This window comes from Mus musculus, chromosome 12 (assembly GCF_000001635.26).
Source record: "Mus musculus strain C57BL/6J chromosome 12, GRCm38.p6 C57BL/6J".
Classification (NCBI taxonomy): domain Eukaryota; kingdom Metazoa; phylum Chordata; class Mammalia; order Rodentia; family Muridae; genus Mus; species Mus musculus.
This window is the reverse complement of record NC_000078.6, coordinates 89,166,361-89,191,690: the sequence shown is the minus strand read 5'-3', so window position 1 is coordinate 89,191,690 and position 25,330 is coordinate 89,166,361. Positions and strand designations below refer to the sequence as shown.

The 25,330-nt window shown below is 40.8% G+C and overlaps 1 protein-coding gene across 45 annotated transcripts in view; it reads right to left on the bottom strand.

The window, feature by feature from the left end:
• Nrxn3 (neurexin III) overlaps window positions 1-25,330 on the bottom strand; it is a 1,612,235-nt gene that overhangs the window by 1,143,245 nt on the left and 443,660 nt on the right. For 28 of the 45 annotated variants that reach the window (XR_001780421.2, XR_001780422.2, XR_001780425.2 and 25 more), the window contains 2 exons: window positions 4,368-4,669; window positions 515-538 (listed from right to left, as the gene is read on the bottom strand). Coding sequence is in view for 38 of the 45 variants with exons in the window: in XM_006515534.2 (XP_006515597.1) it covers window positions 515-538; window positions 4,368-4,669 (326 nt within the window). In the remaining 7 variants the exon portion in view is untranslated. The remainder of the gene's footprint in view (window positions 1-514; window positions 539-4,367; window positions 4,670-25,330) is intronic. The other 17 variants (XR_381485.2, XR_001780424.2, XM_006515546.2 and 14 more) reach the window with 1 other exon arrangement.

The window sequence follows — 25,330 nt, the reverse complement described above, 5'->3', positions numbered from 1 at the left end:
GAAACAGCATCCTTTCCTCCCCAAGATCGCCTGTGGCAGCCACAGCTACAGAAAGGGACAGAGAGAGGGACTAAGGATTAGGGAGGAGACAGAGAAAACAGGAAGAGAGGAGAGGGAGACACAGTGGAAGGAAGCCCTCACTAAAAAATCTCTGTTGTCTCTAGACTGTCATTTAGAGGTTTCAAAATAGGTAAATAAAAATATAACTAATTGAAGAGGTTCCCTTAAAAATAACTTTTGGGGAAAAAATAAAAAGAAGGCTGGAGATAAAGAACTGTCCCCAACAAACTGGAATGAATACTAGTTTCGGGACAGCTACGTTTCCTTCTCTTTTTCTTTTTAAAGAAAAAAAAAGTCTTGCATTTAATTTAACAACAAAAAAAAATTGAAAAGGAAGAGGAAATAAGTCTAAAGAGGACAAAAGGAGGGTCGGGAGAGAAAGGGGGAGCAACACACGGCAAACCCAAAAAAAGACAATAAGAATGATATCTACCAGACAATGTAGTTTGTTTACCATAGCGTGTCCGATGCCTGAGTGCTTTGCGGAGAAGGGGGAAGAAAGGAAATTAAAAATTGTGAACAGAACGATTGTTAATTAAAAATAAAAACTAAAACCAAAGATGAGTTGTTAGGGTGTTAGTACATTAGTTGGTTAGTAAAATGACGCATCGTATGAGTGATCTTGTGTTAGTTTTTCAAAAAAAAGGCACCCAACACAGAAAGAGAGTGGGGAGAGACAATGAGACCAGGACTCTATGGAAACTCTTGCTTGGGTACTCAGCCAAGGCAGCCGTCCCTTCCTTCCAAATACCACCCAGACCAACACCTCACCCTTTAGAATTAGTACCATACTTACTTCCCAGGGTTCTTCCACGCGAATGTTGCCAGCGTTCCCTTCCCACCCTCTAATAAATGCAAAAATATTCGCTGTACTAAAAGTAAAGACCCCCCCTGCCCAAATAAACCACTTTATATGTAGATAAAAGATAACTACATACTATTAGGATGTTAGTATATTTTTTCACATCTGAATCTAACTAAATGGATGGACCATTCTGAAAAGAACTAAATGCTAGCACACTGAGCCTCACACAGCAAGGCTTCATTATGAAGTATATTCTAGATCACAGCAGGCTAATCTGTGACCCTGTTGATATCTGTGGATTTGTGCGCAGGAGGGAACATTCTCATATTTCTTTTACTTATAGTTTATAATGTCTGTGACATAAGAATACATCAAAAATATTTTTATTACCCAATAAAGTTATTAATTTCATTGCTTTGTCAGAATGGGTGGGAAGATCCTCCCACACACAATTCCTCTGGAATATTGTATTTTAAGCTTTTAAACAACTTTGTGAATGGATAGAGGGAGGGATGGTAGATTAAACATAGTTGGAAAAGCCCTCTCTACAATCACTCCCTTCCTTGCTGATGATTTTCAAATGCGAAATTAACAACACCCTTTGAGCTGGGAGTCTGGAAGGCTGGGACACCTGCTCCCTATCCTGTGTGCTTTACCAAAAGTGGTACCCAGAGGTGAAGCAGGTGATGTGAGAGAGTTGACCTTGAGGGCTAACAAGATAAAAAGCAATTCTTCCTCTGCTATCACAGTGTGTGTGTGTGTGTGTGTGTGTGTGTGTGTATGTGTGTGTGTGTGTGTGTGTGTGATTTAGAACAAATACATGTAGTCCATATTCCAAACTTTTCAATTAGGAGTCCCAGTAAAGTATCTGGGCTTGGCTTTGAGTTAGAATAAGGACTGAATCTCTTTCTGATGGCCATAGGGGAAGGAACAATTGTTCTGCCCTATTGGTTAAGAGATACTCTTAGGAAACCCAGGCCCAGGACAAGTCTTCTTAGACAAATCTTTCCCACCAAAAAATTATATTTTGCCAAAATAAAAGTAGATGAGTTGTCATCAGCTTATTATCAAATATTTATGAGGCTATATAAAGTTTATTTAAAATATACAGAGCCTTCAATGTTTTTTTTTTTCTAATGTATTCTGGGGAACTGAAAAGGGATAATACAAATATTTTAATGGGTGACATAATAATCTTAAATTAGACAACATTAAATAGATTTTGTTTGTGAAAATCAACCTCTCTCTCTCTCTCTGAATTTTAACTTCAAAGATTTCAGGTGATACAGGTATGTCTCTTTTACATGAGATCAAGATTCTCTCTACTGAGAAGTACTCCAAATCCCAAGAACTCAACAGCTTTAATTCGAATAGGAAGCTCCATTCTCCCGCATCCTTGGCAGCAGGCAAAAGGAGTCACCTCTGGGACTGACTGCTCGGCTTATAAATCATTTGCGCATCGCATAGAATCGAGCACCCAGCCCATGACTGAACTCATAATCCTTCTGGAGCAGAAGGCACTTTGCATATTTAGCCAGCACACATGGCTGGGGAGCACTGTAATCAGAGTTCGAAACGCAAGTTATGGTGGCGGAAGGTTAAGTGACTTGTCCAAGGGCACAGAGAGAAGCCAGACCTTCGAACTTGGAATACATTAGAAACTCTACAGGGTGATTTTTCTCACAGTGCTCCTGATCAAAAACCATCACAACAATATTTGAATAATAATTTAACTTATCTTCTCTGGTTGAAAGGGCTTAACTCCCGCCAGAGACTCTTGGGAAAGGGTTTTCAGTGGAAACAAAAGTGAGAGGTTTGTGAGCAGCTTAGAATCACTCATGAACAAATAGGAAGTGTGTGGGGAGGGCGAAAGAGAAGCAAATTGATAATTTTGGGCGTGGAGTTTCTCCTCAGATGACTGAGGCTCCAAAGGTATTATTTTGGACATGGCAATCAAAAGTAGAAATAGGTCATGATTCACTTTCAGGTTTAAGGTTCACAACCCAGATACAATATGTCTATGTCTGCAAATGGAGATGTGATTTGGGAATCTCTGATTGCTCAGAAGTTCCTTTGAGTAGCAATGAATGAAGATAAGCAGATGCACTTACGTATTAGAGGTTTTTGACCTTGAAGGGAAATCACAGATCAAGGACCCACGGAATTCAAATTCCTATGTGGTAAGAATGTAGGGGAGTGTTACTTGACAACTCCACTCTAAACAGAATGGGGTCTTCCAGTCAGTTAGCTTCCTTGATAGAGTTAAGTGTGCAGATGAGTGTTTTGACTCTAACGTGATCCAATGTGTGCCAGCCTTTGCCATTTGTTTAGCATTTCTTAGAAGTCATACTTTTATCAGACAGAAAACATATTCAAACACCTGTCATGTCGTATGCTTTCATGTTTACCGAAGACGGCACGAAATCAATCACATTGCCGAAGAAAATTTGATAAGCACTTTCTGGAAATTTGCATACTGTTTTCTGATTAATAAAGGATGAAGGCTGTCCAACTGGTTTGCGTGACCAATGTACAAGTAGAGAAGAATAGCAACTGAAAATAGACACATGAGAAAAGACGATCTCAGCACAGACCTTGGCTTTGGTGGGAAACGCTTTTCTTTTGCTGATGTGTACTGATAACGTTTGATTATTATCATTATTAGTAATGACATGGAAAACAGCTTGGCTTGGCTCAGGCTTTCTGCACGCGGTGTCACCTGACAGGGTCGCCTGCTTAGAATCCACAAGCGATGGGAGTTCTCAAGCATACATAGCCTCAGGAAAGCTGCTCCAAGGTTGACATTTTTATTTGGGTGCTTCCACTTGCCAGGCCTCCCAGGCAACTGAAGAGTCTCGGAGGTAGAGACAAGGGCAGTGAGGCAGGACCACAGCATCAGGGAACAGAGAAACATGAGTTCAGAGAGATCCCAGCTAATTAATCCTAAGGCTAGAGGTTCACATAACACTGGGAGAAGAAGAAAAACAAAATAACCAAAGGTGGGGAGGGATGGTAAATTAATAGGAGAGGGAAATAAAATCAAGATTTTTCTTTTCCTGGAGGGAATTAAAATGATGACATCATGGCAATGACTAACTTAATTAAAAAAGGAAAACATATACTCAAAGAATAAGGACGATCCATCAAGCTGTGGAAACAAAATGCTGTCCCTAATTGAATTTAACAGCAATATGATAAGATTGGAAAGTAATTAAGAAAATGATAAAAGGAAAGCAGAATAAAAAGGATGAAAGTACTTATCATTTTTATTATCTATGCAACTGATTTTTTCCCCTTAAATAACAAGCCCAAATGGGGATTTGAAGGATGAGGAGAAAAATAGTTTGATCGTTTTTCCTTCTGAAATTGCAAAAATTTGGAGAAAGTTATATTTAAACATATCTACACCCAGATCCCTAGCTTTGCAACCTAACCACTTTCCTGCCCCACAAAGTATCTGTATAAGATGGGCCTTCTAGGCTCGCTGTTCCCGGGCCATTACCTGCCGAAGATTGCGTGTCACTTTGACATCATGCCAGGCGTTGTCGTTGAATTTCCCATTCACTGGCTCCACAATGGCCTCAAAGGCCCCGGACCCCAGGTTAATGACCAAGGAGACCGCACCATCCTTCAGAGCCAGGTTAACATAGTCGGCCGACTTGCCAGTGTGGAGGATGAGCCCATTGCGTTGCCAGGTCTTAAAGGAAAGGGTGATTTCGTCGCTGCTGCTCTGGATGGGGTTCTGGGACAGGTCATAGCACAGATACTCTGAGCCTCGGAAGGTGGCCACGTTCTCCTCTCGTGCTGTAGGTAAAGACAAAGACAAAGTGGTTATGCCTTGATGAACAAGAATCTACTCTAGGCAACTCCTATTTAACTGATGAAAACAGAAGAGCTCACTACAGAGAAACCCAAACTGTGTCCATGCAAACAGAAGAGCTCACTATAGAGAAATCCACGCAGCGGTAGACAACAAGGCAACTGAATGGAGTGGGCTATCTTTACTTTAAACGTTCAGGAAGAAAAATCTGAGTAAAAAATTCATTCAAGATGCTCAAGGCAGGCTCCCAGTGCACCAATGATGGTATTTAAATGCTTATAATAGATCTGCTTCAGAATAGATAATTAACTGTCCTTTCTAACAAAGGACTTCTTAGCTCTTGGTACCTTTTATTAAACAATAATTTAAAATCAATTACCCTAAAAGATTTGGCTTTGATTTCCATCCATCAGAAACTTAGCTAACTGAGGTTTTATAGTGAAATCAGGAACTACACAGAACATGGCTGGGTTATTAAGTAGAAGACTGGACTAGAGTCAGATGAGAGGAAGAGCATAGATAAAACATGGTAAAGCTTTGGTCTGAGAGCTACACAACCAATAAACTCAAGCAAACAGGTCTTGTGCTCTGGGCAGATAAGAGGTTTCATCTGAGAATGTCCCTTCCTGATTGAAACTTAGCTTTACACACATGTCCTCCGAATTGGAAATCAAGGCCAACACAGGATTATGGTGTGATCTCTATTCCCGTTCAAGACCGTATTTCAGTCTTGAATGGGAACAGAAATTCCCTAGTCAAAGCCTGTTTGAGTAGGCATCTTCTCTGGAAGCACTGTTTTCTGAAAGAAATTCTTGGTGCACGTGTCAACACATCAGAAGGCAATGCTTGCTGTGTCGGTTGGGGCATTCACGTGTCTTAATCCTGGATACCTGTAATGTAAGACTGAGCTGAACATGGGAAGAAAACTGGGGAAGGTCATGGGCTAAGGACCAGGGGGAGGGGTGGCCTAGTCTCCTTTCAGCACTGTTTCTCAAGGAGTCAAACATTATTCAACTTGAACCTGACGTCCAGATAGATAAAAAGGTATTTTCAAAATAGGAAAAAGCTAATTTGATCAGTTTGCAGTTTGTTGGAGTCACAGTTTTGGCACACAATAGATTGTGCGTATGTCTTCTTGTTAGGCATTCTCCGAATGTATTGTTTCACATGAGACTTGGTCAGCTGCTATTTAAAAGCACTTAAGGGATAAGAGTAAATTGGCAATAAGGTACACGTAGATACAGTTTCCCTTTAAAGATTTGAGGATACAAACTGAAGCTAGGGAGATCCTTTTTTCCCTTGGCTAAACTGCATTTCAACCTTATGAGCCAAAACTAAGTCTACCTCAGCTCGTATCCCTATCAAACATCTTAGTCCCTCGTGAACCACTTTAGCAAAATAACATGTACATTTTCCAACCACATAGTAATAAAATGAAATAGAACTCTTACTATGTTGAGAGACAAAACCCCACTATGAATAGTTAAATTAATCATAACATTGTGTTATGATCACAACATTGTGAAAGCAGGAATTAAGACTACAGATGCTTGAAGGTTAAAGAAGTGAAGTTTCTTCTACATGTTAATGACATGTCTACTTGAATACTTTTGTACACTTACAGTTATAAGCAGATGTACCTGCTTACATTTAGCTAAAGTATAGCAGATATTTGTGCGTGTGTGTATATGTGTGTGTGTGTGTGTGCGTGTGTGTGTGTGTGTGTGTGTGTGTGTATGTTCATCCATATATGTGTATGTGTCCATCTATTTATGTATGTGTGTTTCTATCCATATATGTATGTGTGTGTCTATCTATTTATGTATGTGTATTCATCCATATATATATATATATATATGTGTGTGTGTGTGTGTGTGTGTGTGTGTGTGTATACACCCATATATGTATATATGATATATATATATATATATATATATATATACACACACACACACACACACACACACATGTATTTATGTCTGGTGCATGTTTTCAAAACTAGCCTCAAAAAGTCAGGAAGCAGAAACTTGACACTGTCTGTGTGTCTGAAATACATTCAAAATAATCTCTATTGCCCTGTCTATTATCATAATCTCTCTTCTCATTTGTGATAAAACATATTTGTTAAAATACAACTAGACAACAGACCTGGAAACGACACTGATCTAGAACAGAAGATAATCAGATGCAGTTGTCATAACTCAGCTCTCTCTCTACAGAGAGGGACATGCACAACTGCTGGGTGGTCCTTTGTACTACACATGGCCAACTAATGGGTGTCTTCTGTAAAAACCTGAACTATGCACTGTGACCACCTAGATAGAATGATGAGCCAGGAGAGCAATGCAGAGTTTACATTAATCATTGGAGGACCCTTCAAAGGGGACAATCTTGACACACAAAAAAGCAAGGTACAAGGATGTTATTTAATGTACCAGACCATGCTTAATATTTTCCATATAATTAGAGAAGAAATCTGTCAAAACAATAAGTTTTCAAATTACAAGGTATTTTAGGGATTGCCTGATTTAATGCCTTTATGTTATGAAGAAAAAGGTTGATGCCTAAGAGTCAGTGAGTGTCCAAGATGACACAGTATAATCAGGATTTGAAAGACTTCTGGACTTTATCTGTCCCTGTGATAATCACTCAGGATATGCCACATGCTCCCAGCTAACCTCTCTAAGGTCCTGAGTGATTCCAGGGAGCTGTGGACTTGTAAGTCAAACTGACACTAAGTAAATGAGTCATAATCAACTATGCCCCCACTCCCACCCCCCAGGTTAGCCACATCTGCTTACCAAAAGAAATGCTTCCTTTTCTACTGAGAATTCAGAGTGTAATTAAAATAAGAGATTTTTTTTTTAATGTAGAGGGCCATAAAAAGAAAAACAACTGGAGGCATTACCACAGAAAAGAGAATACCACAATAACTAAATAATCTATGAACTCACTGTGAGAGAGACCATGCCGATGCAAGTCAGACATTTGTTTATGCTAATATTTCATGGAACATTGTATACAGCCAAGTGTCTTCCATGGCGCGCATCTCTAATGGAGACTGTTGAAGCATCTCACACCCCTCCCTCCACCAAATGGTGAATTTGTTCAGTTGACCTCTTCCCTAGGCCAGAGGAGGTGATCACAAATGTCACTCCAACTACCCAGCTATCTCATTTCAGCAGGTGCCCAGGGAAAACCACAGACAGTTGAAAGGCCTTCTCAGAATCATAGTCTAGATCAGCAAACATATTTTGATTGTAATTCCTGGGATTTATTCTGCCTGAGATGCGAGAGGAGGGACCCGCCAATGCATGCCTATGTCTTCAAGCACATGAAAGCTAAGAAGGAGACAGAGAAGGACTTTTAGAAAAGCATCCTGTTGCACACCGTCAGAGTGGAGATTATTTTTCTCCCAAAACCCCGACCTATCTTAATTTGTTCCAGTAGCTGAGACTCCGACACACTCTTATCACCTTGAAAACCATACCGGGCTGACAGTCAACATAATCAAAAGGCAGAACCAGATATGGACAAAATATATTTCTGAGTTGATTCAATTCTCCAGTTGGAAAAAAAAAAAGGGCAATCGTGTCCAAAAATTCGTTTTCTATAAATGATGCTTACAGTGAGTGAGAATGGGGTTGAAAAGACAAGGCAGTCACTTTGTATGCATTCAGGCTAAACAGGTGGAGAAAAGGAATGCAGGGGATTATGTAATATAGCACGCAGCAGTTTAGCATACAGCTATGGCTTGGCAAGAGAGAAGGCACTACTAACACAGCTAATGGGCTGTTGAGATCCATCTAAGTAATATCATGCCAAAGTTTACTATCCATGGTGTAAGTATTAAAATAAAAATGTTAGTGTCACTGTGTGAAAAGCAGAGCTCAGCTCCTTACGACAGCAAATCATTTAGCCATTATTTGTAAGTGTCCAATTGATTAAACACTAGATGGGATCTAGATATGTATTGCTGGAGGTTTTAAATCAGTTTATGTAACATACGGGGAGACACCGATCTTTCAAATAGCTTGCTAATCGAAGTCCTGAAATATACATAGCATTAACAGGCATTTATTCTGTTCTCTTCTCCACAATTCCAGAATAGAGAGCATCCAACTAGTGATGCATAGAATAATAACTCTCAGACAAATTCCAAGGTAATTAAAAATACTCAGTGCAATGCTTTCTTACAAGAAGTGTGGCTTTGTGGTTTCATGTATTACAACCTCAACTATATCTGTAGATCAAGATACACTAGATAGATAGATAGATAGATAGATAGATAGATAGATAGATAGATAGATAGATAGATAGATAGTCAATCATTGGGAATTACAGAACAATTATTTGTTTAAGGTTTGGTTTACTTTTGACACATAGGCTCACGATAACCTCCAACTCACCATGTAGCCAAAGATAGAAGGAATTTCTGATCCTTCTACTTCTGCCTCCGCAATGCTCAGGTTACAAGACATATGCACATCTTACCCATTGCATATTTTACCTATAGAAATGAAAGGAGCTCAACTGTTACTGTTAAAAGATTGCTCAATTTTACAAAACACATTTGAGCTCCTTTCCCAGGGGTTGCCTACAGTGGCTCAACCCATTGGTCCATAGAATTCATGGAGTGGAGTTTACATTTTACTGGGAAGGAATAGAAGGACACAACATGTCCCTAGCAGAAACCTCTTAAGGAAAATGGCATAGTATTGTTGAGGGGGCACTCAAATGAGAAACATATCTGGACTGAATAAAGAGAGACTGAGTATTTTGGAAGCAGATGCTTATAGCTTTCTACATGTGCAACCTATTTCCAAAGGCTATCTTAACTGTTACTCATCTTTTCTCTGCAGCCCAGGAGACCAATTTGATGTATTTATACTGGTGAGGAAGAGTAGAGACCTGTACTAAGACGGAGGTGTGAGAATTTGGATGTATTATCCAAGACAGTAGGAAGTGGTACTGCCAAGCCCCACAGTACTAGGATTGACTATTTTTTTTTATTTTTTTATTAGATATTTTCTTTATATACATTTCAAATGCTATCCCGAAAGTTCCCTATACCCTCCCTCCACCCTGCTCCTCTACCCACCTACTCCTACTTCTTGGCCCTGGCGTTCCCTGTACTGGAGCATATAAAGTTTGCAATACCAAGGGGCCTCTCTTCCCAGGGATGGCCGACTAGGCCATCTTCTGCTACATATGCAGCTAGAGATAAGAGGCTTTTTCTCTTCCACCTCAGCCTCAGCATGCCTCAAATTCTTAGGACAGTTGCAGAGCACACACTGTTTGAGGTACTCCAGCAGGAAGAAGTTCAACCTGCCAGAAGGGGTAAATCTGTGATTGTGACAGGTGAAGGACCACCCAGGCAGGAGGATTCCAAATGGGGAAGCAGGGGAAAAGACTGAAGTTTTCTCTAAATTCTTTGGAGGGGGGGGGAAGGCAAGACACTAGAAAGAGCTTATTAAAATGCAGCCCCCCTCTGGAGTGGCTAAAACCAGTGGCCCTGAGCTGAACACCTGCTGTGCTCCAGACAGCTCTCAGAGCCAGCCCTCCTACTAATGAGCCTGGGAGATGAAACTGTGCACATCAAGCCATCCTTTGTCCTTCAAATTGGCCTCATACAGCCTTGCAGTACTTCAGTCCGCAATGATGCAAAGATAACCCTGGCTGCCCATCCTGGCTTGGCCCACCCAGAACTAATGAGGCATGAAAACACAAGGGCTGTTGCTGCCCTCCCTACTAGACAAAGGGCTGGCCTGGGCCTCAGACTGGTCCGCAGTTTCATTTCATCCACTCCACAAACAGCAGAGGCCATGTAAGGCTTCCTCCCAGTGTCCACAATAGGAAGTAATGGCTTCCCTAGTTGGGAATTTACAGATAACAGTGGCTTCTCTGACCACTGCTCCTCAAGGCAGATGATCAAGGAGTCCAAAGCAGGGGAAACATAGCTGCAGGGTAAGAGGAGATGAGAAATTTACAAGTCCTCTGCCTGATCCTGGGGGACAGGACATGAATGGAAAGAGACTTCACATTCACTCAATTCAGAGAGGTGCCTTGGGCTGAAACAGGCGAATCAGGAGGCAGCAGAGGTTTTGGGTGATTCTGTTTCCTTTCCAATGCAACATGCTAAAGAACCAACTTAAGAGCCTGACTACTTCGCTCTAAAGGTGGACCAGTCTGAGGCCCTGGCCGGCCCTTTGTCTAGTAGGGAAGGGAGCAACAGACCATGTGTTTCTGTGCCTCATTAGAGCTGGGAACCTAACAGACAACACTCAAATGCCTGTTAGATTTTGTATGGATTATATTTGTAAAATGAGTATTTGCTAGACAGATGTCTACTGGACATCACCGAACAGCACATACCACTAAAATCCGAGAAAGGACAAATCCTCATCCTTGTCAGAAGGCTCATAAGGCAGCAATTCTGGTTGACTGACGTTGAAAGTCATGACTGCTTGTGTCTCCTTAAGGCCAAACAAAGCATGACACAGACCCAACTGCAGAGCCATCCCCCACCCAAAAGAAAAACAATGGAATCCTTTGCTTGCCTCACCCCCATCACACGGGTGTTCTCAGAACAGAGGGTACCAGCAGACAGTACTTGTGTCACTATGAGCAAAACCTCACAACAGAAAAGAACACAGAGGAAAGCTTGCCTCCTCGGGCCATTTTCAAGCCTATCCTCAGACTGTTCTCGGGGAAGATGCAGGAGAGAAATAAATGGACTTTTGCACACTGCCTGGTCACTCGCCATCCTGCAGAGGCTTCGTGAAAGCGATGAGAACGGAAACAGTAAATCAAGTTGTCACTTAGAAAATAAACAGCCAGCATCCTGGTGAGGAACGCTCCCCCAGCCCATGAAAGAATGGCCTGGAAAACCACGCTTCACTGGAATCACTAGAAAGCTAATGGCATCCTGAAGGCTGCAGTGCTCTCAATTGCATTACAATACATTTAAATTTTTGTTCATCTCTGCAAGGAATAAAGGGTCGCAGGTATTCCCTGTGCTGGCAATGTACCAAGTGCCAAATGCACATGAGTCCCAGGAGAGAGGAATAATTAGGTACCTTTTACAAAAGAAGAAAAACCCTAAAGCTAAATTGTGTTGAAGGTCTGTTGAGTGCCAAGGACTTACATGGTCACACTAATGGGACACCCCCGTATCATCTGACTATTAATTGGATGCATGGGTTGTCATGATAAAGACTTTGACTGGGAAGACTTGGATCTCACCATCAGCTTTACATTTTGCTGAAATCTACAGGAATTTAGTTTTTCCTTAAATTTTCTAATTGTTTGTTAATCTCTCTAGTGAAAATAACCAAAGTATATCATTTATACAATTGATATGAGGTATGTGTTATAGGTGGAGTTTGATATACCGTACACCTCAGTGGCTCATAATTTGAATGCTTAGTCTCCAGGTAATAGAGCTATTTGGAAGGTGGGGGTTGAGGACTGTGGGTTCCTGGCAGTAGGTCTTTGAAAATTAAACCTGTCCCCTGATTCCTGTCACACTCAATACCTCCTTGTCTGACAAGAGGCAAGCAGCCTTTATCACACATGAATTGTGCCATCCTCCCTCATGCCTCTCCCACCAAGATTGGTGGCGAGCCTTACTAGCATGACCATAAACCATTTGTGATGAGTATTTTGGTCACAACCACACAAAAATAACTAACACCAAGCAAGAAGACCACCAAGTCGTTGGCTCAGTTCCCAGTCTTAGAAATACTAGCTCTTTCATCTGTTGAGAACATCCCCACAAACACAGGATTCCAATTCAGTATGATGAGCATCTCACAGCTGGTACAGGCACGTGGGAGAAGGTACAGCCGATGGTGAGTCCTCACCAGAGATTACATTTTAGCTGGTATGAGTTCACGTAGAAAGGATACAGGACATGGTAGTCATAAGAAGGGGCCTGTTTGTGAGTGTGGTCATTAAGAAAGCCTGGCAAGCTGCTCAGGGAGTGATGAGAAGTTCAGTGGCTGCTTCAGTGGGCATCATTGCGTGGCTCATGCCACAGTGGGCATCATTGCGTGGCTCATGCCACAGTGTAGGGCCCCAATCCCCTAGCACTGGGGATGTGAAACCAACAGAGAAAATCTTTCATGTCTAAGCTAGCTATTTCTGAGTAGCTCCATTATACTTGTCTGAGATTCATAAGACATGTTCAAGGAAGAATGGATCTTTCTAGAAAACCATTTGTGAAGCTAATTATGCTGCATATGATTGGCTGACTTCCACTATTAAGTTATGGTATAAATTGCACATTTCTTTTCCCCTTAGCCACTAGGATGTATGTGAATAGAAGCTAATGATATATTTTTTTTTTCACTACCCTCTTCTCTTTGTAATTGCAGGCCAAGCAACAAACCCAAATAGAGCACTTTACATTGTAGAGGAGATCTCTCTATCCCTGTGATGCCTTGGGAACATTTCTTCCTTCTTCACCAGCGCAAAGAGTTTGAAAGCACTTTAATATTGTCTCTTCTGCACACTCTTGCCTTTAAAGAGAGGGAAAGTGACTGAACTGTTTGGTAATACGAGAAAGGTTTGACACGCAGAGAACCCTGCATTCCTCATTTAGGTGGCAACTGTTCCCATATTAGTGGGGGGTTGTGGGGGGAGAGTGGTTCTCTCTCTTTCAAAACTGCCCTTCCTTCAGTCTTGGGCTTGTGAGTCCCTTCTAGTTCATCCTTGTACTGGCTAGTTTTGTGTGTCAACTTGACACAAGCTAGAAGAGTCATCAGAGAGGAAGGAGCCTCAGTTGAGGAAATGCCTCCATGAGACCGAGTTGTAAGGTGATCAATGGGGAAGGGCGCAGGGCACTGTTGGTGGTTCCATCTTTGGGCAGGTGATCCTGGATTCTATGAGGAAGCAGGCTGAGCAAGCCATTAGGAGAAAGCCAGTAAGTAGCACCCCTTCATGGTCTCTGCATCAACCCCTGCCTCCAGGTTCCTGCCCTGTTTGAGTTCCTGTCCTGATTCCTTTAGTAATGAATAGTGATATTTAAGCGTACGCTGAATAAATCCTTTCCTCTCCAAGTTGCTTTTTGGTCATGGTTGTTTCACTAAAGCACTAGACACCCCGACTAAGATGCTCTTGTTATAAGCCTATCAGAGCAGACCTGCATAAGAAGTTCTACAGTTTTCAAGCTTTTCGGCTAATTTCTGGGGGATTGATTCTAAGTCACAGGGAACTCATTCTAATTCATAAAGGAGGCCAACCTGTCTGAATGCCTGAAGGAACATGCAGCTAAATTGATGTCTAGAGCCCAGGCCTGACCCAGGATGTCATGCTGGGGTCTATTACATAACTAGATCAGAAACCAGAGTACAGCATTATGACTTAGAGCCCCATCTGTCATCTTATAGCTTAGCAAACACAGAAAGGGGCACTAAAATAAGTGCATCAGGAGAAAGGACAATAACTTGCCTTTTAGGTTCATCCTAGAACCCAACATGCTAGAACCAAGGGAAAATTGTGAGTAAGTATATCATTAATTTAAAGGTTAGCTTTGTGCCACAATATTTCTGAAGACTTTTTGAAAAGTTACATTAAATATAAATGTGAATTAAATGGTGAAGAATTCAAACTCAGGATACCTTTCTAGAAACGAGTTTAAAATTGAGTTTTGAAATTTTTATTTAAACAGTTGTATAACTTTACATGCCCATAGGTCTATGTATCCTCTCATCTTTGATCAAGATCAGTTAGAATAAGATTCATGTTGGTAGTTTTATTCCACCTGCCTTCTTTTTATAACTTACAAACTTAGGGCATTGTACTGTCCAACAAAGTAACACATATAAGTACTTATTCTGTGGCCTTTGTGAAGACAAAAAGATATCTACCAGTGGCATAGAGCGAGGAAGAAGATGAAAAATGTTAGGGCTGCTAAGATGGCTCAGTTGGTAAAGAAAAGTAAATTAAGGGTGTTGCTATGCACCTGGTAGCCTAGCACCGGGAGGGCAGAGACAGCAAGATCCTAGGAGTTAGTTGGCTAAAGCTTAGCCAAATTGGAGACCTCTGGGTTCAGAGACACATACTTTCTCAAAATTTAAATGAAACATAATTGAGAGAAACTCAATGCCAACTTCTGGTATATATCATATACATACAAACATATACATGGTATGAAGATGCATTATATATTCATATATATATAATACAAATAAATACATACACACATATATATGATATACACACATACATACATATGTACATACATACATATATAGTGTATATATACATATGTGTGTGTAGGTATGTATGTACTATATATATGTATGTGTGTATATCATATATATGTGTGTGTGTATACACACACACACACACAGACACACACATATCCATGAAAACACATGTGTCAAACATACAGAAAAGAGAAAGAAGAGAGGAGAGGGGAGCCCTAAACGTGGAAGTGAAATGGATCCGCAGTTAACTCAGTACAAGGAGCAGAACAATAGCCCATACATGTCAGTACCAAATCAGATGCTCCTTCAGAAAGAAATAGAAACTCTTGAAAGGTTCACAGAATTTCTTAAAGTGTACATACACTTAGGAACAAAAAATATCAATTATAACCTACATAGGCTTAAAATATTTATCTCACTGAATTTCTCTATGGTGAAAACAAGTGAAGAACCATTCATGACAGTGCCACAGTGGAGCAGAAACCTTAGACGATGTCTTTGCTACATCCTCTCTCAGTAAGTCTAAAATTAGACCATCTCAACAGCAAACCTCTCCACTATGAGTATCTTGGTGGTTTGAATAAAAATAGCCCCCTAGGCCCACAGGAAGTGTCACTATTAGGAATTGTGGCTTTGTTGGAGTAAAGACATGTCATTGGGAGAAGGCTTTGAGGTTTCAGAAGCGCAAGCCTAGTGGCTTACCCACTGTCTCTCCCTGTTGCCTGCAGATCCAGATGAAGAGCTCTCAGCTCCTTCTCCATCACCATGTCTGCCTGCACGCTACCATGCTTCCCGCCCTGATGATACTGGACTAAACCTTTGATATGTAAGCCAGTCCCAATTAAATGTTGTCCTTTATAAGAGCTGCTGTGGTCATAGGGTCTCTTCATAGCAACAGAAAACCAAACTCAGTAAGTATCCAGAGTAAATGAGGTGTTGTAAGAAGTTAACACATTTTAGAAGTTAAAAATTCATATCATGGAAGAAAAAAGTGAGGTAGCAGGATTATTGAGGGACCACTGAGAAAGCACAAGCACTAAGAATACTTACAGTGGGCTCAATGTTTCCTTTATGAAGGCCAGAACATATAGAAAGTAATGAATATAAACTATAGGAGGGTAAAAATAAATAATGCAGCTTCAATACATAGTAGTGGCTAACTGTTGTATTATTTCTAGTAATAAGTAGAGATATGTATAGATATGCTCATTAATTTTATGTAGTGAATACTTCTGAGGAGGGAGAAAATAGTGGGACCAAGACTGAGTCTTCCTTGTAAAACAGGTTTATCCTATACATCCCAAGCTCCTCCAGCCTCTTCCCTTATCCTCATAAATGCTAGAATGAGGAAATACATTGCCCCTATATTACCATCCCAGCCAAACACAGTCTTTATGAAAAGACACAAAGCAAACAAGGTGGGGGTATTAAAATGTCTTCAATCTAGGGTTAAATTCCAATGTCAGTAATAACTTTTACTATAATTATATTCTTCTTAATGACTGGAGTATTCCATTTTTTAAAAGTTAAAATGTGTGCAGACTATTCTAATAAAACACCTAATCACTTCTCTTATCAGATCTTGGATGATTATCTGGCTATTTTGCACATGGTGTGAATGTATCAGTCATATGCTGTGAGTATCAATTTTCCACGCTTTTACAAATCTTCCATGTAGGCCCCAAAGGGCTAAAGTTATAGGGAATTATACAGAAATGCAGTTGAATTCATCAATGACCACAAAGTGTCCCGCTTACTGTGTATAGCACTCCTACTTTGCTGGGGGCCTTGGCACCGCAGAGCTCAGACTGACTTCCTTCAGGGCAAAGAGAAACTATGCTGATGGATAGGTCTTGAGATGGAATAAGACACATAACTTGCTATTGTGTAATAGTTCCACAGCAAACACCCGAAGCCAGGCAAACCAGCATCTGGGATGTGTCTGTCACCTGGGCACTTGCCACAAACCTAGTAACCTTTTTACTTTCTTCACAGCAGAATAAAATGATGGTAGTCTTTTACGAATGGCCCCACAGAAAAAAACTGTATTGGTAGGTACTCCCCAGTCTTTCCTGCAGAGAGGGGACAGCCCGCAGGCCAGTCCCTCTTTTGTTCTCACTATGGGCTCTAGCCTGCAAGTCTAGACACACTGGTTTGTTAAAAGGCCCTGGAGTCAATGCCTGGACAAGATCAATACGGCTTTTTATGACACAATGAAAACTTTCTATTTTGTTAAATGTGCCTAATCTACCATTTCTGCGGTACTCCTAAAGCTTTCAGTGGCAAGCTTGAGCCCAGGTGATTAAAGCCCTGTTCGGAGACACAAACTGGGGGAACTGTGCCAAAGGAGAAACACAAATCCTGGACGCCTGAGCCAGGCTGTCTTTTTAGAACTAACTATGCATCTCGCTCGCCTCAAGCAAAAAGACATAGCAGTAAGGAGGAGCTGGTGTTACTGGTAAAATGCAAACTGCTCCATTCCTAGGTTCCCAAGTAGGGAAAGATAATGGCACACAGTAATTAAGGATGGACTCTGGATAAAAGGACAGGGAGGGTCGGCTCTATCAGAGGAGGGTCAAGTCCCCAGAAAGGATGTTAAAAAAAATATCACTGATCTGACTCAGGAAGCCTAAATAAAAGGCAAACAGCCTTTACTGATCCCAATTTCAATTATAGTACCAATATTGTATACAAAACTAGAATATTGCTTTATTTTCACCGTTTCTTTTTCTCAGATACCTGTAATGCTTCAGAAAAGCAGAAGATTTTTTTGCCTTAGTATAAAAAGGGCAAGAGAAAAATATATTCCAAACATCTATTGCACTTCAGGCTTTTACATATAGAAAAGGCGCCAGTAGAACAAGGGTTATATTTAAAATATTTGATAGAAATTAGCTAAGACCTCTTTTAGAGAGTTAAAGGGTATAGGAATTCAAATTCTGCCTATTAAAACCAAGATATTATTAATAGAAATAGCATCTCTATGCATTCACATGTCAACTGAAGGTGAAATCTTATCATGTGGTTTCCCTGATATGTTTCTGATGTAGCCCTCAACATTCTGAGGCAACAAAATATTTTATAAGCCCTATTTTATAAATAAATAAACTTAAATTCAGAGGGATTAAACCGTATTATAAGACCACAGCTGGTAAGAACCCGATTCCAGATACAAAGAAAGGTCAACCTCCAAAGACCACATTCTTTCCATCCGGTTGTACTGCCTCCTTGATAAGAGTTGACTACTTCATGTAAAACTCTTATCAATAGCACTCTCATAGAGATGATCTCTCTCTCTCTCTCTTTCTCCTTCCCTCCCCCTCTCCCTCTCCCTCTCCCTCCCCCCTCCCCCTCTCCCTCTCCTTCTTCCTTCCCACTCCCTCTCTCTGTGTTTGAGTATGTGGGCAGATGGCTATGTACATGTGTTATCAGAAGACAACATAGGCTGTCATTCCTCAGCACAACCTATCTTGATTTTTGAGACAGGATCTTTGCATAGACATCGCTAAGTAGGCTAAACTGGTTGGCCAGTGAGCTTCTGTGCTGAGAGTACAAGTGCCATATTACCAAGTCCACCCTTTTGACCTCCAGGGATGGAACTTGGGTTCTCGTGCTTACAGGGTATCAACTTTACTAACTGAGGCTTTTCCTCAGCTGCTATTTTCTAAATACACATTTGTTTAGAGTGCTATGCATCCGAAAACACTTTCATGCCCATTACCTAATTTTGTAAAGTCTGGCCATCCTCTAAAAACTTGTCTGCTCAACAGACTGCGATTTCAGCACTCCCATATAGCAGCCACATATGTTTGGATGTGAAAAAGCATATAGATGACAGATAAGAGCATGGTCATTCTGTATATTTATACAACTTGAAATATGTAAGGGTTAAGCAGAATCTCATGAGAGTATAAACAAGGAAGACTATTCTTTAGGCTCTGAACCTAAAAGAGCAATACTCCTTCTAAGTCAGAAGGATTCACGGACCACTTGCGGGTGTTGCCCATTTACCAACAGCCCATATAAAGTCAAACAGCTGGACGCTGAGCTAGAGGGCCCTGTTAGACATATACCCTTAACAATTGAGCCAAGGGAGCTGTTGAGGCAAAACTAGTTAGCTGATTTGCAATTTAAAAGTGGGATAAGACTCTAAAGAATGACTCTATGGCTCAAATTATTTTAGTCTTATAACCCATACACTAAGAACAACAGATATATTATTTTCTATTACAGTCATAAATCTCAAATCCTAACCTTCTACTGAGATACCAGTAACATTTTCTTTCTTTCTTTTGAGATAGGATTTCTCTAGGTAGCCCTGGCTGACCACATGCTTACATCACACCCTCACCTCTGGCTCTTGAGTGGTGGGATTATGTGTTTTCATCTATGACTTTAAGAATGCAAATAGTGCTTAGACTAGCTCGTCTCTGTCATGAAGGCTCTGCACAGGCAACCACAGGTTAGAGGAGCTGTATTTGTGTCTATTCCCAGTTGGCTGAGGTTTTAGACACAGTTTGTAGGTAAATGATTCAGAACAAGGGGAAGTTAAGGAGACATGATTAAGATACATCAAGCCATTATCTAAGGCTTAAGAAAATGGGGTCTGGTAGCTCGTTTCCTCAGACATCTCACAATCCCCCAAAGACATTAGCAATGTTTCTATATATAAATTGAAGTCTAGGAGAAAGTTCAGGAATCTTTTTCTCCTACTTTAAGACTTAGAAACTTAATCTTATTCTCTTTAAGACTTAAGTGCGTAACTTATCAAGTAACATAAAGTTCAAGATTAAACAGGTACCAGTATGATATGGTACAATAAAAATAAAACTTAAAAAAAATCTCTATACTCCACAGATTTATACTAATAATTAATGATACCATTAGCAAACTAAGGAGAGGCTAGAGAGGTCCCTCAGTGGTTAAGAGCACTTGTTGCTCTTCCAGAGGACCCCGGGGGTTAAATTCTTAGTGCTCACAGGACAGCTCAAAGCCCTGGGTAACTATAGTCTCTCAGAATCCAGAGCTTTCTTCTGGCCTCTATGGGTACTGCATGCAGAAGTACATGAAGGCAGAACACCTTTCATACATAAAATAGAATTATATTTTTTAAAAAAACAAGGAGAGTACTATACTCTTTTCATAAAAGCTAAATTTATATAGCACCCTTTGACACATATTTATATAGGACCCTCTAGATATCAGATACTGTGCTAGGCAAGAGGAATATAGTGATTAACATAGTACAAAGACCCGTAAGGGCAATCATCCTACTCCTTTCTATTCTGTTAGGGTTTTTTCATTTTACGTGAGTGTGTGTGTGTGTGTGTGTGTGTGTGTGTGTGTGTAAACTCAGATGTGTGTCATTTCTGACAAGGACATTCATCTTGTTTTTTGAGACAGAGTTTCTCACTGGCCTGGAACTAACCAATTTTAGCTAGATTGATTGGCCAGAATTCCCGTGGGAATCTCCTGTCTCTGCTTCCCCTGAACTGAAATTACAAGCAATCAGTATTATTTCCTGCTCTATACATGTGTCCCAGAAGTTGAATTCTGGTCCTCATGTTTACACAGTAAACATTTAAAGCATTTAACCAGTTGAGCTGTCTTTCAAATCAGGGTTTGTGCTCTCTCTCTCTCTCTCTCTCTCTCTCTCTCTCTCTCTCTCTCTCTTCCTCCCTCCCTCCCTCTCTGTCTCTCTCTCCCCCTCTCTCCCTTCCTCCCTCCCTCCCTTCTGGCCTCTCTCTCTCCCATCCTTCTTTCCCCCTTTCTATTTTACATGCATAACTGCTTTGCCTATCTATCTTCTGTGCCCATGGAGGCCAAAACAGGACACTGTATCCCCCAAAAGTTGAATTATAGATGGTGATTAGCCATCATATAGGTCCTGGGGATCACACCCAGGTCCTCTGAAAGAGCAGCCAGTGTCCCTAACCATTTAGCTATCCCCAGCCTCAGAGTTTGGGATTTTCTATCCTTAATGAAATGATGAGGTTGATAGAAAATTTGTTAATGTCATTATGTGAAACAATAAAGTTCAAAGACATACCGAACCAGAGAACCTCACTGTGTGTGCTGCCAAATGCTGACAAAAATCATTTTTTCCTGGACCCCTTATTCTTTCTCCATGGCCATTCCACTCTACCTTTATGTCTCATATGCATATATGATTTTATATATCTATATAAAGTCTAGGAGGAGAAAGAGAAGGACAATATGTATATGAATATGACCAAAGTACTTGATCTATCAAAGTACTAGTATGTAAATGCCTTTTTCTCAAATCCATTACTATGCATGATTGTGTGCTCATAAAATTTGTATTAGAAAATCACAGTGCTCCATTGAAAACCAGTTCACCAAATGTTTCAGGTATAGTCGTCGATCATCACAATGTCTCTGGAACTTTGAAAATTCCTAAGACATTGGCATTTCAGTGCTAAAATAGGGCCAGTACATGTCACAGAGAGAGTGATTGAGCGTTCTACCATCACGTGTCACATGGATAAAAAGCAATAGATGAAGTCAGAACTCTCAATCACCTAGAACCGTGGTTCTCAACCTTCCTAATGCTGTGACCCTTTAATACAGTTCCTCATGTTGTATTATGAGGAAGCATACAAGTACTTTTGTTGTTACATCATAACTGTAATTTTTCTACTTTTATGAATTGTGATATATACATCTGATATGTGGGATATTGGATATGACCCACAGGTTGAGAACCACTAACCCTAGACTCATTGACAAAGAACAAGAAATTTCCATTTGTGAGATGGTTTTGTTAGTTATGGATTTCTAGCATGTTTCATCTTGGCATTGTAGGATTGTGAAGAACTAATAATCACATTGATTATATATTAAATAAGGTAAATGTTATAATATGTTGCATTTTAAGTGATTGCTTCCATGAACTTTGAAAAATGTCATCTTAAGAACAATCACTTGAGGATTCTGAAGGCACTGGGATTTTATGTTCCCTCCAAGTCATCAGGTTCTAATCAATTATCATCATACATTGTCAGGAATAAACAGCATTTGTTTCCTAATTGTTTAAATTTGGAGTCACAAGTGTCCTCTGTATGATAAGTAGCTAATTATGCTGTATGGAATGATTTATGCAAATAATTGTCCCCTCGGGGATAACTCAAATAACTGCAAGAACAGGCAGAAACTACAAAGTGGTTCATAACTGAAGCCTCTGGGCACTCAGGTGTATGGCGTCCATCTCAGAGAGCTGCCCCTCCCCATCTCACCCCAACTCCCACAGTACTGCCACCTCAGTTCACACAGAACCCACCTATGTCTTGGGCCTTCTGAAATGTTTTAAATGACATTGGGCAACTTTATAAAAGAGTTACCAGACCCTGCTCTAGATTCCAGAAACCACATTCTCAGCTGATTCTAGAAAAGAAGAAGGTATCCCAAAATAAGTGGACTGGAGCAAGCTAGGACTTACCAGTGTTCTATGAAATACAGCACAAGGATTTCAGAAATACTGTTGTTTTCAAATCTACAATAACCTTAGAAAAATAGGCATTATTATTACAGTTTAAGAAGCATGGAAATGTTCATAGTCCCTGATATGGGGTGATGATGCTGATGCTGCCTACCAATTTTAAACCTGACTATTAAGCAGAGACTTTACCTCTGTCAGTATTATGCAAATACTTCCCCCTATAACCTTTCTAATATTTTTAGGGTTTATTATCTGTAGCATTGAAGGAGGAAAGCTGAAGTTTGAGAGACTCAAGGTCATCCAAATAGAATCATAATGACCATGAAGAAACTCAGAATGTTCCTTCTACTGTAATAATTTAGATTTCTATGAAGGTCAATAGTCTAAGATCAGGAGCCAAGCAGCCCAACTGTGGGACTCTAGAACCTCTAGGGTTTCTCATCTAGACAGCAACATTCTTCTAATGGCTTATTCAAACTGAGCCATAGGAACTCCTAATATAATCATGTTACAAACCCCATATGTCCAACGTTGCTATGGAAACATCTCTATATCTAACCATCATTGCCCTTGATAGCAAGGAGAGCCAATGCTGTTGGCACTATTTGAATGGTTTCAGTTACTAGTTTGAGCATTTATTCATATATCCAACCAGCTTTATTGGGAATACTTGTCATATACTAGGTTAATGGTAGAAGAACTGTGTAAGGTTTTAGAATATTGTTTTTACTGGAGGTTAAGGTAGCGAAGGTCCTGAAACTAAGGGACTGTGAAGTGTGAACAGGGTTTGAAAGCACATGAATCATACACTTAGATATTACTGTTACTCATCTCATTTATTCCTTTGGTCCCACCCCAGGGGATATCCACTATTTGCTTTTAAGCACAAGAGTATTCCACCAGAAGCTTTCGACAGACAGGTTATATGGGTGAGTTTCTAGAACCCAAGCCTGGGATGTAGTTCAAGAAAGTCATGGAGAAAGGAATTAGGTTCTTTTCACAGTCCTGTCTAAGGAGCACTAGGTTTGCTCTTCACTTTCCACTTTATAGATGGCTTTTCTAAGACAGAAATGAGATAGCAGCGGCAGCCCAGATTTCTTACTTGTTTTTACAAGCTGAGCACAATCCAAAGTTTGCATGGAGTTACAGGAAGGAGAGCCAAAACCGGAATCCCAGGTCTCTGACTTCCACTTGATTAGTTACAAAATAATTATGTGACAGACATACGAAGGACACCTTTGAAAGGTTGGATGCCTAATTCCCAGTTGAGCACCTTCTCCAAGACTTCCTCTTTTTGCATATGTCCCCTGCATACATGCATTAATGTTCAAGTCTCAGCGTTACATGAGCCTGCACTGGGCAACACCTGGCATTGAAATCCTTCTCCAAGCAGGTTACAGTGTTCAGTGCTCATGGCTAATCAGAGAATTTTATAACTTTCCTGTTCATTGACTTCCTCTTTTTATTTCCCCTGCAATGGTATGGACTCTATTACTCCAAGAAAGAAGCTGTTTAATGACTGCAGCCCAATCTCCTGAAGGCCTTATCCATGGTGTACAGTTTATCTGCTGACAGTTGACCTTTGCCACTGTGCTCCAGTCTAGGAAAAAACAAAAGTGTCGAAACAATGAAAAGCAATGAAAGAGAAGGGAGAACAAAAAGGAAATAGTAGCCTAATGTGCAACATCTTAACAGAGAATTGGGGAAGCAAGAGGAAAGAGGGGGGAGGAGGAAGGCAGGCAAGGAGGGAGGAAGGGAGGGAGAGAGAGAGAGGGAGAGAGAGTAAGAGAGAGAGAGAGAGAGAGAGAGAGAGAGGAGAGAAGGAGGAAGGAGGAGAAGGAGAAGAAGGAGGAGAAGAAGGAGGAGCAGGAGGAAGAGGAGGAGGAGAAGGAGAAGAAGAAGGAGGAGCAGGAGGAAGAAGAGGAGGAGAAGGAGAAGAAGGAGGAGCAGGAGGAAGAAGAGGAGGAGAAGGAAGAGGAGAAGGAGGAGGAGGAGGAGAAGGAGGAGGAGGAGGAGAAGAAGGAGGAGCAGGAGGAAGAGGAGGAGGAGAAGGAGAAGAAGAAGGAGGAGCAGGAGGAAGAAGAGGAGGAGAAGGAAGAGGAGAAGAAGGAGGAGGAGGAGGAGAAGGAGGAGGAGGAGGAGAAGGAGGAGGAGGAGGAGGAGGAGGAGGAGGAGGAGGAGGAGATCAAATCATCCTGGTCCTCTTCATTTCTCTCCCTGGTGGCTGCAGAGGGCTTGAAAATGCTGTTAATAAATCTGAGAGCTGTGTGCTGCTAGGGATAAATAAAGAGAACAAAAATGAAAGCCACAGCATGCAAAAATCCTGCTCTATAAAGTGCCCTCCACTCTTGGCGAACCCAGACCACTGGTGGAAAGTGGAAGGTTGCTCTCTGTCTAAGGGTCTCTCAATAGCAGTTTTTCTCCTTAGTTGCACCAGCCTCCAATGTGTGGACCTCCTGGGAAGACAGGGATAGCCCTACAAAGACCCGTGCCCTCTGTGTTATTACACCTTGGCTGTCAGCAAACCCATTCCCTTCTCCTTTGAAATGCATAAACTTAAAATTTATATTCATCATTGTGAAGAGATATATATATATATAAACATTTATCCATACAGAAGTCTGAGCATTGTCAATATTTTCAATATAGTTAATTGTAAACAAACACACATAGAGGATTATTTTCTTAAGGTCTGAGATGTTTTCAACTCTCCAGATACCTTAGGAAGAGTGGAGAATGATGGCTTTCCATAGTTCTGTGGAGGATTCCTTTCCTTTCCTTTCCTTTCCTTTCCTTTCCTTTCCTTTCCTTTCCTTTCCTTTCCTTTCCTTTCCTTTCCTTCCCTTCCCTTCCCTTCCCTTCCCTTCCCTTCCCTTCCCTTCCCTGGTCCTTGTCCTTGTCCTTGTCCTTGTCCTTGTCCTTGTCCAATATGATATAGGGCAAATAGACATAGCAGGAGCTGCATCCGCTCA